The following is a 16,609-nucleotide window of genomic DNA, read 5'->3' as shown; positions in this document are numbered from 1 at the left end:
TTCTCCTTCTCCTGCTCCTCCTCCTCTGCTACCCTACCCTCCTGGAGACTGACACCGATTGCGTCTTGGCCAGACTCGACAATGATGGGAGACGTGACCAGCCCCCGCTCCTAGAATGGCATCTAGCTGCTTGTAGTAGTGGCAGCTTTGTGGTGCTGCCCCAGAGCATCTACTCTATTTCCTGGCCTTGTGGTAGGCCTGCTGGAGCGCTTTTATTTTCCTCCAGCGCTGGTTAAATGTCTGGGTGTGGCTTTTATTGGCCAGGTTGGCGTCAATCCAGCCGTAGACTTCTGCTTTCCTCTTCATGGTGTGTAGATCCTTCCCCTCTTCCCCCCCAGACCTCAGTGAGGTCCATGATCTTTGCACCAGTACAGGCCAGAGCTCTCCTGCATCCCTGGCCAATGGCTGCTGAGGGAGCAGCAGGAGTGCTTGTAGCTGTGGGATAGTCTGCTGGAGCATCGGGGTTGCTCATGGCTGCCTTGGTTGTTGTTGTGCGGCATGGAACTTGCACAGCTCACCACATGGGACTTCTCCTGCTGCCAGCACTTTTAAGCTCTGCAGGAGGAGGGGAGCAGTGGAGATGCCAAGTGTAGCCAGAGTGGTCAGAGCTGCAGCTGCAAGAGGCCTCCAGAGGCCAGTTATCTCAAATTAGCAGCACCAGAGCATCCACACTAATACTATTTTGAAATAACAGTTTTGAAATTAGCATTATTCCCTGAGGAAAGCAGGAGAACAGATTTCAAAATAAGTGTCCCGTTATTTCAAAACTAGCCAATTAGCCCATCATAAGACAGGATTTTCAGGTCTCTCCTCCACATCAGTCTTCTCTCCTGAGCCTCCAGTCTCTCGCTCCTTCTCTCTCTGTCCTCCTCCTACTGCCTCCCCCTCTCTCCCTTTCAGTTCTCCTCTGCCTCTTGCCTCTCTCTCTCTGTCTCTCTCTTTCTCTTCTCCTCCCCCTCCTGCCTGTCACTCGGGGGACCGCGGAGCCCAAATGGCTGTTTGGGCGCCGCATTCTCCATGCTGCATGAGGGTGTGAAGCCCAAACGGTCACTTGCACCACTTGCTCCCACGCAGCAGCCGCGCAGAGGTCAGACGAGCGCCATGGTGGGAGGTGAAGGGGGATAGAGCAGTGACGTTCATGGGCAGGGGGCAGGGCCTGGAGCCGCTGTCACGCCACATGTCACTGCCCTTCCCCCCTTTGCCTCCTGCCGTGGTGCTCGACTGACTTCTGTGCCGCTTAGCCGAGCCGCCGCGGGGGAGCAAGCGGCGCAAGTGGCCATTTGGGCCCCTCACTCCCCATGTAGCACAGGCCGCCAAGACGGAACAGCCAGCATTTCAGGCAACAGCGCCCCCCAGTGGGAACAGTCATCATTTCGGCGTTACAGAATCTCAGACACTGGGCTATTATTTCAAAATAATGGGGTTGGTAGTGTGGACACTCGGCTTATCAATTCAACCTAAGGGGGGTTATTTCGAAATAATGCCCCAGTGTAGACTGGGGCCAAATGAAATTAATAGGTAGCAGGTTTAAAACAAATAGAAGGAAAGACGTTACACATCACACAGTCAACCTATGGAACTCCTTGCTAGAGGATTTTGTGAAGACCAAGACTAAAACAGGATAAAAAAAAGTGCTTGAGAAATTAATGGAGGACATGTATATCAATGGCTATTAGCAAGGATGGGCAGGAATGATGTCCCTTACCTCTGTTTGCCAGAAGCTTGGAATGGGCAACAGGGGATGGATCACTCAATGATTACCTGTTCTGTTCATTCCCTCTGAGGCACCTGGCATTGACCACTAGCATAAGACAGAATGACTATTCTTATGCTCTTATTTAATCAAATTGATGAGAAAAAATGAGTTTGAGTGTGTGCACGCACATGTTTTGCTCAGTGAGGGAGAGAGAGAAATGGGGAACTCATGCATTACCTCTGTTGCTATTTGCCATAGCCATGTGCATTGAACCAGTAAGCAGGGACTCTATTAAAACTGCTTTCAGTTCACCCATTTGTATGTAAATTCCAAACTGACTTTGATGTATATCTCTGGTGTGTGTTCATATTCCCAAATCAATTGTTCACTCTGATTTTTGCCTTTCTGTGTGCCATTTTGAAACTTTTATTTTGTTTTGCCTTTCATCAGAGATGTAATGTGAAATTCATTTTGCCTCTCAGAGAAGTTTTTGTTATGCTTCAGAGCTCTGAACTGATTGCCTTTGTATCAAAAGACGTGTGAATGTGAGAGAGTTCTGAATGAGTTGCTGGTTACTAAGCAAAAGCTGGAAATGTATTTTATATACTGACCTCAGGAGGAAGTGGGGAGAAGTTTTGTGGTTTCTTCATTACTTTGTATCTCTCTCTCTCTACATATATATACTGTACATGCATATGCAAATGTATATTCATACTACATATACATAAACACTGAGTTGTATAACTCACATTTCACTACTGATTTTAAAGAAAGTGCCAGTGTACTGTCTTTCTGTCTTAGTTAGCCCCTCAAGTTTATCTATCCTGAATGTTTGAAGGCAATATCCAATAGAGACATGTGATAAATGAATTACATGTAACTTTGATTATTTCACCTCCTCTGCTCACTGATCCATCTCTCTCAGGACTTTGGGCTACTATTCCAGTCACTATTGATAGTTTCATACACTTGCCATGTCCGTGTTCTTTGTAAATCAGCTTCCCGTAGAAATGTTTCCTTGGTAGCCCACAGGTGAAATTTGCAGCCCTCCTGTCCTAGCCTCCAAAATTCTAATTGACCAAGTTGCAGAATGGGCAATTTCAGTTCTTGCTCAGTGACCTCTAAGGGTGCATCTACACAGCAGGGCTTAACTTGAAATAAGCTATGCAAATTGATCTACGTCAATTGCATAGCTTATTTCGAAATAGCTTATTTCGAGATTGGGAGCATCTACACAGCACTTATTTCAAAAGAGCACTCTTCCTCCAACTTCCCTTACTTCTTGTACAATGATGGTTACAGAAGTTGGAGTAAGAAGTCCTCCAGCTTGACAGTATTTCAACATTATTTCGAAATAACCGCCTGCTGTGTAGATGAGAACTAAGTTATTTCAAAATAACACTAGTTATTTCAAAATGATGTTGCTGTGTAGAAGTACCCCAAGTCTTGAAATGGGAGTTTTCCAGCTTCCCTATAAGGAGTGGGAGGACTTGGCAGTCACTTCTATCCAAGAAATGGTCCTGAATACCAGCCTTAAATTGGTAAGATATTAAGTACTTTTTAGAGGCATTCTAAATGCATTAGCTATATTTTTGAGAGCTGAACATCTGGGCAAAGACAGTAAGGACCAGGGCATGTTGCAATCTATATATGTACAAAGTCCATTTAAGTAAATAGGACCAGTGAACATGTAAACAGGATAATTGAGACCATATTTTCACAATCAGAACATTATGAAAAATAGTCCTCATAATATTTTTAAAAAACACTCTCAAACTTTGTTGTAAGTATTTCCGTCTATCACATAATATCTATACAATACCTGATGGTATGTTGTGTTGTAAAAGTAGTACTGGACCTTGCAACCTACATAATTCAGAAGTGACTCTGCCCACTGTATGTAATAACACCATCTGGAAAACATGCTTATAGAATCTGAACTGCATGCAGATGGAATCTGAAATGCATACTGATGAACACACACTATGATGTATTCCATTCATGTAAAATAGGAGCCAGATCATGCTGCTTCATGATGGGAAAATGTTTATAGGAATCTCCTTAGTTGTTATTATTCCAAATTCTTTTCAGAGATGGGTTTGTCTGCATTGAAGTTGTGGGAAGATTGTGTCTTCCAAACCTGGAAGATCTTTTGGTGGTACATGGCAATAGACTAGGGGTGGGCAATTGCCAGCCTGCAGGCTGGATCTGGTCCACCGGGGTTATCTCTTAGTGGGCCCTGCACTGCTATATTTACCTGAACAGCTGCAGATAATGGTGATTGCAGATCCTGTTGGCTGCAGATCACTATTCCTGACCAATGGGAGTTGCAGGAATCAGTACCCTGGTCCACACTGCTTCTCACTGCTCCCATTGGCCAGGAACGATGATCCATGGCCAAAAGGAGCTGTGAGCACTGGTGCCTGTGGCTGTGCAGTAATTATAGCAGTGGTGGCCCACCAGGGATAACCCTAGTAAACTGCTGCCATGTTATTGCCCACCCCTAAATAGACACACAATTCTATATCTCCATACCCGCTCTGGAGCTTCATGGTGGTATGACTCCATGAGATTTCCTTGAAGGAGAATTCCGTAGTGCGGATAAAGGAGGAGAACAACCTGATACAGCAGGTGGCTATATTCCATTTCTATCTCCTTGTAACAAACTGGTTCAGGCATGATTAATTCCTATGTCCCTTTACTCAACCAACATTTTAAGAGTTTGGCTAAACTTGTCCATTTTCAGCCATCTATCCATTCAGTATAAATTCCTGTGGTATATGTATATATTATGAAATTTGTAAACATTATAGGATGAAAAGCCATATACAAACCTAAAGATATATTTTTGTTTCTTATACTGTGTAATAATAATGATTATTACTTGAAGGATGTTATATAAACAGAGTTAAAACATAGTAATAAGGAATAGTTCAGTAATTCAGATATAGGGTCAGAATCAATATTGCCTTGACTAAATGAATGTATTCTACAAAGCCATCTATGCATAACATTCCTTCTGAGATGCATAGATGTTCCATTTATAGATGTTCCTTGCATTGGGAAGAAGTGGAGATAGACACATTGACCTTCTACAGATTCTGTGAATTTCTCATTTAAAATGTACACAAAGGCACTGCTTCCTCTTCTTACATATTTTAATTATGAAAGTTAATCTATAATTTCATTACTGGGACTCTCTTTCATGTGTATATATGTAGCCTAACTAAATCACTTGAGCTATCCTCTTTTTTAATATCTCATTCATGCTAATATTAGAAATGGCACATATTCTCTTTTTATGTTCGCATTTATTGTCTGTTATGATAAAGTAAACATCAATAAAAAGTCAAATTAAAAGAGAGGGAATGAAGCAGATGGGCTGCTATATATTATCTAGGCATAGTCAATGAAAACTCATGGTAGAAGATCATTAACAAGCAATTTCAGCATTTTCTTTTTGACAGGCATTACTACATTGGAAAAGACAGCACAGTGTGTGCATTGGAGATTAGGAGATGGTGGGAGAGGGCAAGATGAAGAGTCAGGGTTGACAGAACTGTAATCGATGGTATCAGATTTATGAAGTTAAATTGGCTGAAGCCAATTCATTGTTTTTCACATATGTTAAATAATCCCATTGATTTCAATGGAACTACTTGTGTGAGTAAGGATTAGAAGACCCAGACCTGCTGCATATGCCTTCTGTTAGTTTAATTAATGTATAACCTGTGACCATGACAGAAATCAGAAGAGGTGGTGGGGGGGGAGGAATAGCTATTGTTGCCTTTGAAATCAATACAAAAATGTTCCTTGTTTTGATATGAGTGTACAAGTGTGGCCTGCCCCTTTAAGGAGCACGAGCTCGAGACCAAACAGCCCTATTTAGTTTATCAAACTTGCCTGGAGAGGGGTCAGAAAGGTCTGATAAAGGGCTAAGTTTTTCGGTTGAAAAAGGCGGGATATGTGTGCAAGAGAGAGGTTGACTCTTATGACTAGCCTTGGAATAGAAAAATAGGGGAATAGAATGAAAGGCCTCTGGGTCCCAGCAGCCTGCACTGATTGTGAGGTTTGATTGAATTAATGAACCAGTGCCCTAAAAGAAGGGCCTGAAATACAGTAGGCAAGAGGCCTTCCTGAGAAGGTTGGAAAAATGCAGACAGGCAGTTGGCTTTGCATAAAGGGGAAACTGAGGCAGGGAATAGGCAACTAAAGGGGACACTGAGGCACAGTCATAAAACTGTGACTGGAAGCATTATTTAGTCAGACATTGTTGGCCATGTGTGCAGAGATTAGGTTGATTGGAATATATAGCCAAGCCAGCAGACACTCACAGAACTCAAGAGCAGCTAAGCAGATTTTGTTGCAGCATGGGAAAGAAATATGTATTATTTTACTTCTGTGCAGTTCAAGCTTGGAAAATTTCAGACCCCAGAGGAATTTAGTTTGAGAGTGCAATGAGCAAATGAAAAAGGGGGATGAAGGCCCAGTTTATAATGGAATTTGAATTTCAAATTTAACTGTTGCCCATCAGTCTGGTTAATGATTCCATATCTGCAGATTCTTCCATCAGTTCCATGAGATGCGGAAACATTTTAGGTATTTTAATTATCCTTCATTTCAAGCAATGTCAGAGTTGTAGAACTAGTGGGCTTCTCAAGGTCTATTTTCCCTAGTGCAGAAGGTGTGTATTGCTGGTATAAATTGTTGGAAACCTTTTTTCTCTTCCTAGTATCAGCCTTCTCACATTACGCAATGAAATGAAAAATCATCTGATTGAGTTATTTGATATTCACCTGGTGGATCTTCTGAAAAGGTTTAAAGATTGGCTAATACCAATAGACAATTCTAATTTCCAGGAACTCAAGGAGGTTCAAAAAAAGTCTTCAGTGTATAGAGTTAGTCCCTGATCCTCCAAACACTTATACATGTGAGTAGTTCTATTTGTTTCATGGGATCACTCACATGTACCAAAGTTAAAGAAGAGCTTGAAGTATTAGGGTTTAGACCCCAAGCTCTTTCAGGCTGTCCCTGATATTACAAGCACTTGTATACTTATTTAATTGTTACTATATTTAACTGTTTACTACATTTTTGTGTAGTGCCTAGGATAATATGGTCTGTGCTTCCTAATGTGTCAATGTTCCTTTTGATGATGCTTCTCCTTTTTTACCAGTAGGGTGATCAAAGAGGTAGTATGAGATTTTTCTAAGAAACTTACTGCAAATATCCTCATTGCCCTGCCTTCTTTCTTCCTCAGAATAATCTCTTCAAATGCATAATCCAGATCAGCCCATGGTCCATGTGGAAGGCTTCTCTCTTAGGGTATGTCTACAATGCATTCCTCCTTCAGGAGAGGAATGCAAATGCAGACAAATGAATTGGAAATGAAGCATGGATTTGAATTTCCTGTGCTTCATTTGCATAATTGTGGCCGTCCACTTTTCCAAAATTTCTAAAATATCGTATTTCGAGAAAAAAACGGGATTATTTTGAAAAGAAACCACTCCTTCGAAATAACCCCATAAATGTCTTTTTTAAGGAGTAAGGGTTATTTTGAAGGAAAGGTTTCTCTCTTAAATAACCCCTTTTTCCCCTCAAAATACAGAATTTCAGAAAAGCGGACGGCCACGATTATGCGAATGAAGCACGGGAAATTCAAACAGCAATTTCATTTGTCTGCATTTGCATTCCTCTCTCGAAGGAGGAATGCAATGTAGATGTACCCTTATAGTTCAGGTTAAACCTCTAAAATTTGGGATTCTCTGATCCGGCAACTTCCGTGCTCTGGCTGGACCATGGATATTGCTGGACTAGAGATCCTTGACTGGCCAGGTTCAGGGGTTGGGCTGGGAGTGGAGAGCACAGCCCCAGCTGGGCTTATGGCGCGGAGTACAGCCTCAGGTGGGCTGGCACAGTGGGGAGTACAGCCCCTCCTGGGCTAGAGGCAGCAGTGCCCAGGAGCACAGCTCTGGCTGGGCGGAGGCAGCAGGGCCTGGTGCCCACAGTGCAGTGGAGAGTACAGCCCTGACTCCAGGTGGGATTGCAGAGCAGAGTGGGCTAGGGCAGCAGAGTCGGCAGGGGATCAGGGCCAACAACCAGGAAGGGGCCTTGACTTCCCCTGGTCTGGCAAATTCCGTGATTCAGGATCACTCAGGTCCCAAGGGTGCCAGACCAGGAATGTCCTACTTATAGTAAAATGCTTAGGTTGCATATCCTATCCTTGTTCTGCATGTGGAATTCTTACATATTGCTATGGTAACAGGGCAAATTTCATCCCTGTGCAGGAGTACAGGAGAAGGTGTATGCCCCAATTTAAATCTTACCTTAATGGCTTAAGTGAGACTTGGTCAGGTTAAATACTACACAGAACTTGTTGGCCTAAAGCATGGCTGTGAATTCTGCCCATAAATCTTGTTTATCAAATTCATTAGTGACACAGTTAAATATGCCCATATTTTTTTAGTTTCTAATCAGTATGTGGCAGGTGGCATCATCTCACTCTTTAATAGTTTTTAAGCCAGGGATTCGTTCTCTTCATCTTATTTAAATTGCTTGGCCTCCTTGAAGATTTCAGTCATCAGTATTATTTACAAGGATATTTTAGTTTCAAAAATCATATATTTATGATGTAACCGCTGGGGTATATTTATTATACAACTGTCAAGTTTTTCCAAGCTGTTGGCTACTTCCCAGTAGAGTGGATAAAAGCAGGAGCCTCAGCCTAGTTTAAAGGTGGCAGATTTATGAATCTTTAAACAGAAAATAATAACTTGCATCTACCATCCCAAAGCATCCAAAATATATAAAAAACTAATATACAAGTTACATATAAAGAACCCCTCTGACTGGAAATATAGCCTCTTCTGGGATGAAATGTGGGGATAATTTAACCGCATTCAATAATGCCACAGGACATGTATCCAGTTGAAAATGAAGACAAAATATGGGTAAAGAGGAGATAAATATTACAGCAGGAATGTGGCCAGAACACTGGGGTTAACATTCATAAACTTGTGAAAAGTTTTGAGGGATTTTTAATCACTATCCCAGGGTATGCTTCTCTTCTGCTTGATGGCAATAACACGCTCCAGTCTCATGCTGAGACACAGGTTCAGCACAGAGGGAAGCATGCCATCTGCTGGATCACTAATAGCCCTCCCAGCAGCACCTCTCAGTGTTCCTGGGCAGTCTCTCATCCCATTACTCACCTGGTTCGATGCTGTTTAACTGTGGGAACAAACAGGATCATGGTATAAGGAAAGATTCTTCCTTGAATTTGAAGCAAGAATGGATTGGAATGTGGAGAAAAGTGGGTTTAAGCCACTTTACCCCACTTTATATTCTGAGTCAGCAAAGAGACATTCCATGTCTCATGGCGTCCTATAGGCTCAGACAGGCAGAAAATGACCATTGCATAGTGTGTTGCAGACATACTCCATTCACACTCCTGGCCTGCCTTTACCTTTTTCCCCCTAAGCAAAGCCCTGTGCTAGGGCCTTAGAGCATAATTAGTGAGCAGCCTTTACAATAGTTCCAAGGGTGCATCTACACAGCAGGGCTTCATTCAAAATAAGATATGCAACTTGAGCTATGTCAATTGCGTAGCTTATTTCGAAATAGAGCACTCTTTCTTCAACTTCCCTTACTCCTTGTACAATGAGGGTTACAGAAATCCTCCAGCTTGACAGCATTTTGACATTATTTCGAAATAACTGCCTGCTGAGTACACCGCTGACTTCCTTAATCCTTGTACAATGAGGTTTACAGGAAGTCGGAGTAAGAAGCCCATTATTTTGAATTTATTTCAAAATAACAGGCTTCTTGTGTAGAAAGCGCATTCCATTATTTCAGAATAAAGGATATAATACCAAAATAACTGCTATGTAGATGTACCCCCAGAGTCCAAAGCTGAATCGCCTCCCACCCTGGGTGGGGAGGGGGAGTTAGAGGGATCTTAAGTTAATAGCTGCTCCTGACTCCTGCTCATTCACTGTTCCCACTGGGTGCCTCCACTGGGTAATCCTTTAGGGTGTGTTTACACTACAGGGCTTAACTCAAAATAAGCTCTGCAAATTGAACTATGTTAATTGTGTAGCTTATTTCGAAATAACTTTTTTTGAAATTGGGAGCATCTACACAGCACTTATTTTGAAATAGAGCACTCTTCCTCCCACTTCCCTTACTCCTCGTTCGGTGAGGTTTACAGGAGTCGGAGTCAGAAGTACTCCAACTTGACAGTATTTTGACATTATTTTGAAATAACTGCCTGGTGTGTAGACATGGAGTGTGTAGCTTTCTCCTGCCCCCCTGCTGCCCCACTGCAGGACTGGAGTACAAAATCCACTAGGCTAGGCCCCCTAGGCTCTGGTGTAGAAGGGGTATGTGGGGAGTCTCTTTCCTTCTCAGTTGTGGGCCATGTCAGTAAAGGGTTTTGGGGGGTTATTTTTCCCACTTGTGTGCAGCCCCCCCATTGATTTTTCTGTGGGTCAGTGCCCCCACACCAAAAAAGGTTCCCCACCCCTTGCTTAGACAAAAATGTCACAGCATTGAGAGGAGACACTGAAATTTTGTCTCTGAAATGTGTTCAGTGTGTGTATTTATTAACAGGTGCTTAATATACTTCATTATTCATGTTTGCTGGAAAATTCATGGAAAGTAATTGCAAAATACAGTGAAAGCAAACTGAGAATTTTAAATTTGAATGAATATTCTTGAACAATTTTTTTTTTCTGCTTGGCTTCAATAATGATCCAATATCACTGGCCCATTTTGCAGTCTCTGGAAAGAGTATAAAGATACATTCACAATTTAGATTTTGTGTTAATTGAACAATTTCAAATGGTTATTTGTTCAAAGCACATTCTTCTTCATGATCCATGAATACATTGCAAAGATCACATTCTTCAATAAGTCGTAATCAGTAATGCAATATTTATACTATATTTTGAGATATCTAACTAGAATTTGCAGATATTTTATGCTACAGTGCTCCTATTTTAAAAGTGCATTTCCTTAAAAGATGAGTTTTTTTACTTTCTTCAATGACATTTAGAGCAGAGGAAAGAACAAATTTCTCTTCCAGGTCTTGATACATTGTACCTCTTTTCTCTTTTTGAGGGATATTTCCTTCCCCTGTTCTTTAATTTAATGTGACTTTTGACATTTTTTTTCAAGATGAAAGAGTTTTTAGTATTTTGTAAATAGAAAATAATGTATGCAAACATACGTGTAGATATTGGACTCCAGATAATGCGCAACTTCTGTGTTATGTGACTAGACTATATGAATAGAGCCCTGCAAAGTTACATAATTGGTATTTGAAATCTGCAAAAATGTGGATACCCATGGACATAAAGCAGATATCCACAAATTTGCAAGGTTCTAGATAAAAATTGCTATCAGTGGATATCCGTATTTGCAATAATGAGCTGTGGGTATCTGCACCCATGGATGTGGATACCTGCACATATAAAGTGGATATCCATGGGTTTGCAGGGCTTTATATATGAAGGCTGGTAAGGCCCTAATCTTGAAATACTCATACATGTACTTACATTTACTCATGAGAATTGGCATCACGGGTCTGCTCACATGAGTTAAAATAAGCATATGCATAGGTATGCATAGGATCGTGGTCTTAGTTGAATGTTGAAAATGGTCAGTTTGAACTAAATACAAAATTGACAGATTTTTGGAGTAAAAACTCTGGAGCCACATATACAGCACTATATCATAAGAGCAAGAGCTGAATTATTTTTCAAATTTAATTAATCAGACTTGTGTATTCCTAGCACCCATCAAATTGTGTGTATAGGGTAGAAACTTCTTGTCTATAATGTGAATGAATGCTAAAAATTACACCATTTTTTCAACCAAAAAACCAAAACAAAACCTGAACATTATATCATTTTTCATCAGTGTCTGCTTCTCTGCCAAGTTACAGGTAAAGAGACAATGTTTTCAAAGAGATATCAGTTAACAATGAAAAGTTGCCACAGGGAAATTTCAGCCAGAGGCCAAATTCATAAGCTTCACAGTAAAATGTCTGAGGAGAAACGAAATTAAAACCTACATGGAAAATTCAAACAGCATAACATTAACCCTGTGTGAAATTTCACCCCAACTGGCCACTTGCCTCCAGAAAGAGAAGCAAAAATGTTATGTCCCATTTGAGACATTAACCGTGGAGTGTGCTGCTCTGTTAAGCTCATGTATAAGTGTTTGCAGTTTCAGGGCAATAGATTGTTGTCAGTTGTTGTCCCATTAACTTGGACTTTAATAACTAATTGCAATTCCTGCTTGTGTAAAATGTAAATTTCTGCAGGCTAGAATTAATCTTCAGACTCAACCCTGCACATGGGTAGCTACGCTACTACAGAAGGAAAGATATTACAACTCAGTCAAAATTCTTCCTTTGCTAGCTTCCTACATTGAATGATCATGTTACTTCACTCTTTCTTGGGTTACTCAAGGTTACATCTACACTGAAGAGAGTATGCTAATGAAGTTCTCATTAGCATTTGTGCTGTCATTTGCATATTCTCTGCTGATGCTTTTTGCGCAAGAGGTTTTTGCGTAAAAACTAGCAGTGTAGACAGGTCTGTTTTGCGCAAAAAAACCCTTTTGTGCAAGATCCTGTATACCTCCTTTTTTGAGGCATAAGGGATCTTGTGCAAAAACGTATTATTGTGCAAAACAGCTTCATCTACAGTGCTTGTTTTTGCGCAAAAAACATCAGCAGAGATATGCAAATGAGAGCGTGACAAAGGCTAATGAGCACTTCATTAGCATACTCTCTGCTGACAAATACCTGTAGTGTAGATGAAGCCTCACTGCCACAAGAAGGGTGTGCCTAGACTACAGGATTTTTTTTTAAAAAGTGGCTTTTTTTGAAAAAACTTCCCCTGCATGTAGACTGCTGCCGCATTCTGTTGACAGTAAATCAAAAGAATGCAGCAGTTTTTCTGACCACGGAAAACCTCGTTTTACAAGGAAGAATGCCTTTTTTCGAAAGTGCTCTTTCGAAAAAAAAGCGCTATGTAGTGCAAACTGTGGTTGTTCGAAAGAGAGCATCCAGACTGCTCTCTTTTAAGAAAGTGGCTTGTTTTTTCAAAAGTACTGGTTGTAGTCTAGATGCTCTTTTTCAAAAGAGGTTTTTTCGAAAGTATCTTCCGAAAAAACCTCTTTCGAAAGAGGCATGCAGTCTAGACGTAGCCTAAGTCGGGCCATGTGTGCTGTCTCACGCATGGAGGGTGGAGTCAAGACTTTGCCTCATTCCTCCTATTCCTTACTGGCACTTCACCATGCCCATTTGCTCACAGAGGTGAGGTGAGGGAACGGTCGTGTGTGCCTGAGCCTCAATCAGAGAAGGCTGTGTGACTGGAAGATCCCACTTTCCTGAGTGGCCTCACAGGATTAGACAAAATATAGCCCTGTGTATTTCTGGATAGCTATCCTAACTACACGCAGAAGCACAAAGATCAGGACCTAATTCTCCCTTCTAATCTTTTCCATCCATATTCAAATTTTTTCCATCCATGTGCAGAATAATTTCCATTGGCAGAATATTTTTTATGTGCACCAAGGCATGTACGAATATGCACCACCAGTAGAAACAAAACCTGGCTGTGGGCATGCTTTTAATCAGCTGGACAGCATGTGAATCTCTCCTGAGCAGCCCCACAAGTGCTCAGCTTACAGGGAGTACTGATCAGGACTGGCATATCCTGTTTGTGTGCACTGGTGAGAGACAGATTTTGAATCTGAAATCTTGAGAGCAGTAAGGAAATTAATACAAGAAAATGATTACTGACGTGTTAAATATGAATCATTGTAAGGAGGAAATTAAACAATCAGAGACTCTTAGAAAAAATTAGTTTTTACTTCAATAAGTTTTAATCAAAGAAATTGAGCTGTTCATCAAATAGTAAAACTAATCATAGCATGCCAAGCAAATACTACAGAATAAAGAAGTAAATTAGGGGAGATAAACATTGCTATTGATGTTTATTGTTTAGGACTTTCTCTGATGCACAAAGAGAAAAGCGTAGATGGAATTCACCCTAGTGCAGAAGGTGATCAGCGTCTCCTCCATGACATATTATTATCATTGCTATGAATCTGTATTACAATCACACCTAGAGACCAGCCACTGTGTCATTAGCAGACAAAGGCTGGGGGATGTTATTTCCATTTTGCAGACTATGAACAGAGACACAAGAGAGATTAAGTGATTTACCTAAGTCTGGCCTGGAGCTATGAATTGATGCCAGATCTCTTCAATTCCAGTTTAGTGTTCTACCCACAAGATTAACCTCCTCCTCAGTGCCCTATGCAACAGCTTATGGTGAAATCCCTTTACCCATAAACATTCGCCAACCTCTAACACAAAACTAGGCTGTTTAAATAGAATAGATGCTTTCTATGAAATGAAGGAACTCTAAAAGTAATGTTGTCTATTTTTATATTCATTTGAAAATGATCCCTTGTAATACTGTATTTAAATATGTTTGGTTGGATGCATGTCGGGTTAAAATTACACTTAATAAGATAGTTTCAACAATTTTCTTTTGATTCCACCATCAGATTGCTGTCACCTGTCATAGCTGCCTAACGTAAATACACATTTGGGAACAGGAAAAATTATCACAGAAAAAACTGTGGGTAAATAAGTGTGAGACAGAGATAAACACACTTTGGCTGTCACTAGATCAGCTGAGTTACAAGTAAAGTGTGTACTGTTTATTTTGATAAAAGATCTAAGCTTTGCAAGAAATGTAATGACAAATACTGAGAAGATGGCAACTAGAACTACATAGTACAATTTGCAAAACTTCAATCACGTACCAAGTTCCCACAAGGTTTAGTAAGAGGAGCAGACTTTTCAAATGAACTTCAACCAAATTTCAAATGACCCTGGGACAATATAAATTAAAGCCCCATTGTTTTAGCCCTGTGTTTTTTTTCTGGGTAAAATTAGGTGCAAGATAATGTTTGAATGGATTTTGCTATAAATTGTTAGATTCATTCAACCCTGAAACTCAAATCAAAATTTAATTTGGTGCTGGAAGCTTGGGATAAAAATACTCACTCTTTCGTAAGAAATAAAACATTATTATTATTATTATTATTATTTATTATTTATATCAGTGGTGGGCAGCCTGCAGGCCACATGAGTCCATCAAGTTTCAATATGTGGCCTGCAAGACATTTTGTTTGTTGTGTTCTCCATGCAGGGTTACTAGATTCTATTGGTTTCCATCCACATAGTTGTTTTCCTACTGGTATTATTCAAGTAACACGCACATAAAGCAAGGGTACATGAAGTGAGCTGTGTGCTGATTGCACTAGTGAACATTGCCCACTGCTGGTTTAGATCTTTGGTAAACTTACCATCATCTTAAGCGGCCAAAAAGTGTTTTTTATAGGTGTGAAAGGAAATAAAACAAAGCGAGAACAATAAGGCTATGCCTACACTGCAGGCTTTTGCCAGCAGAGAGCATGCTAATGAAGCTGATGCTTTTTGTGCAAGAGGTTTTTGTGCAAAAACAAGCAGTGTAGACAGATCCGTTTTGCGCAAAAGGCATGAGAATCTTGCGCAAAAGGGGGATTTTGTGCAAAACGGACCCATCTACGCTGCTTGGTTTTGCACAAAAACCTCTTGCGCAAAAAGCATCGGCTAAGAATATGCAAATGACAGCACGACAAATTCTAATGAGCACTTCATTAGCATACTCTCTGCTGGCAAAAGCCTGCAGTGTAGACATAGCCTCGGAGAACATAAACCAGCTTTTAAAATGTTCTATAGACAGACACATAGGGTATTCTGCCAATGGGAAATCTACCACTGTGGACACTGTGGTGTCAGCAACTTTTCTATTGCTGGGATCATTTCTCTTCCCTGTTCTGTTGTCAGTGTAACTGCCCATCTAGCACACAGCTGTCTGAGTTTGTATTTTACAACTAGCATGAAGCAGCCAGGTTCCAGGTACCACTATGGGGTACTGAGATTTTGATTCATGGGAGGGGAGGGGGAACTACAGGAGAAATCATCTTTCACAACATCTATTTTGGTAGTAGTATGAATCAGAGTTTGAACTTTCCCCAAAGCTTGGGAAGGCAAGAACCTTAGCTTGCTGTGTCACTTGTCTGAAATTTTTAAAAACCATTTATTTGAAACTGGGAATATGTATATAAGCTGAAACAATAAGTCTTGAGAGAAAGAGACCAGGATATGATGGAAAGGAATGTTCTTCTCTAAAGATCTGATACCATCTGTTTTCAGGTCTGTAGCAGAAGCCACTGAAGTGGATCTCAACATGAGAGTTGGACTACACACAGGCAGAGTGCTTTGCGGGGTCTTAGGTCTCCGCAAATGGCAATATGATGTCTGGTCAAACGATGTGACTCTGGCAAATGTAATGGAAACTGGAGGATTGCCTGGGTAAGTCTCAGAAAAAAACCTCTACAGCCCTGTATGTGAGCATACATTATTTCTTTCTTTAAATGAAAGTATTTTGCAAAGCCATTTACTACGATAACTGATATGTATGGGTGTTTCAGGTTATGAGCTCTGAGGCTGCTGTACAAACATTTGAAGAACACTAGAGCTATGTCTAGACTATGGGGTTTTTCTGGGATACCTGAAGGTATCCCGGAAAAACTCTGCCGTGTCCAGGGAACGCTCTTCTGGAAGCCCTGTCTTCCTCCTCCCACAAGGAAGAAGGACTCTTCGAAAGAGGGTTTTTTTCCCCAAAATTTGGCCCAGTGTAGACGGGCCAAATTTCAGAAAAGCATCTTCCAAAAAAAAATCAGAAAAAGGTACGCAAATTGCAAAGTGCAATTTGCGTACCTTTTTCCGATAAAGCCCCATAATATAGGCATAGCCTAGGATTGATTGGCCTGCAGATC

At 40.9% G+C, this 16,609-nt stretch overlaps 1 protein-coding gene across 2 annotated transcripts in view; it reads left to right on the top strand.

The window, feature by feature from the left end:
- The window catches only part of ADCY1 (adenylate cyclase 1), a 757,558-nt gene that overhangs the window by 650,639 nt on the left and 90,310 nt on the right, over nt 1–16,609 (top strand). For both annotated transcript variants that reach the window (XM_075921702.1, XM_075921701.1), the window contains one exon: nt 15,984–16,142. In XM_075921702.1, coding sequence (XP_075777817.1) covers nt 15,984–16,142 — 159 coding nt within the window. The remainder of the gene's footprint in view (nt 1–15,983; nt 16,143–16,609) is intronic.

The sequence above is a fragment of the Pelodiscus sinensis genome, chromosome 2 (assembly GCF_049634645.1).
Source record: "Pelodiscus sinensis isolate JC-2024 chromosome 2, ASM4963464v1, whole genome shotgun sequence".
Classification (NCBI taxonomy): Eukaryota; Metazoa; Chordata; order Testudines; family Trionychidae; genus Pelodiscus; species Pelodiscus sinensis.
Note: the sequence above shows the minus strand (reverse complement) of the source record. Positions and strands in the feature narration are given on the sequence as shown.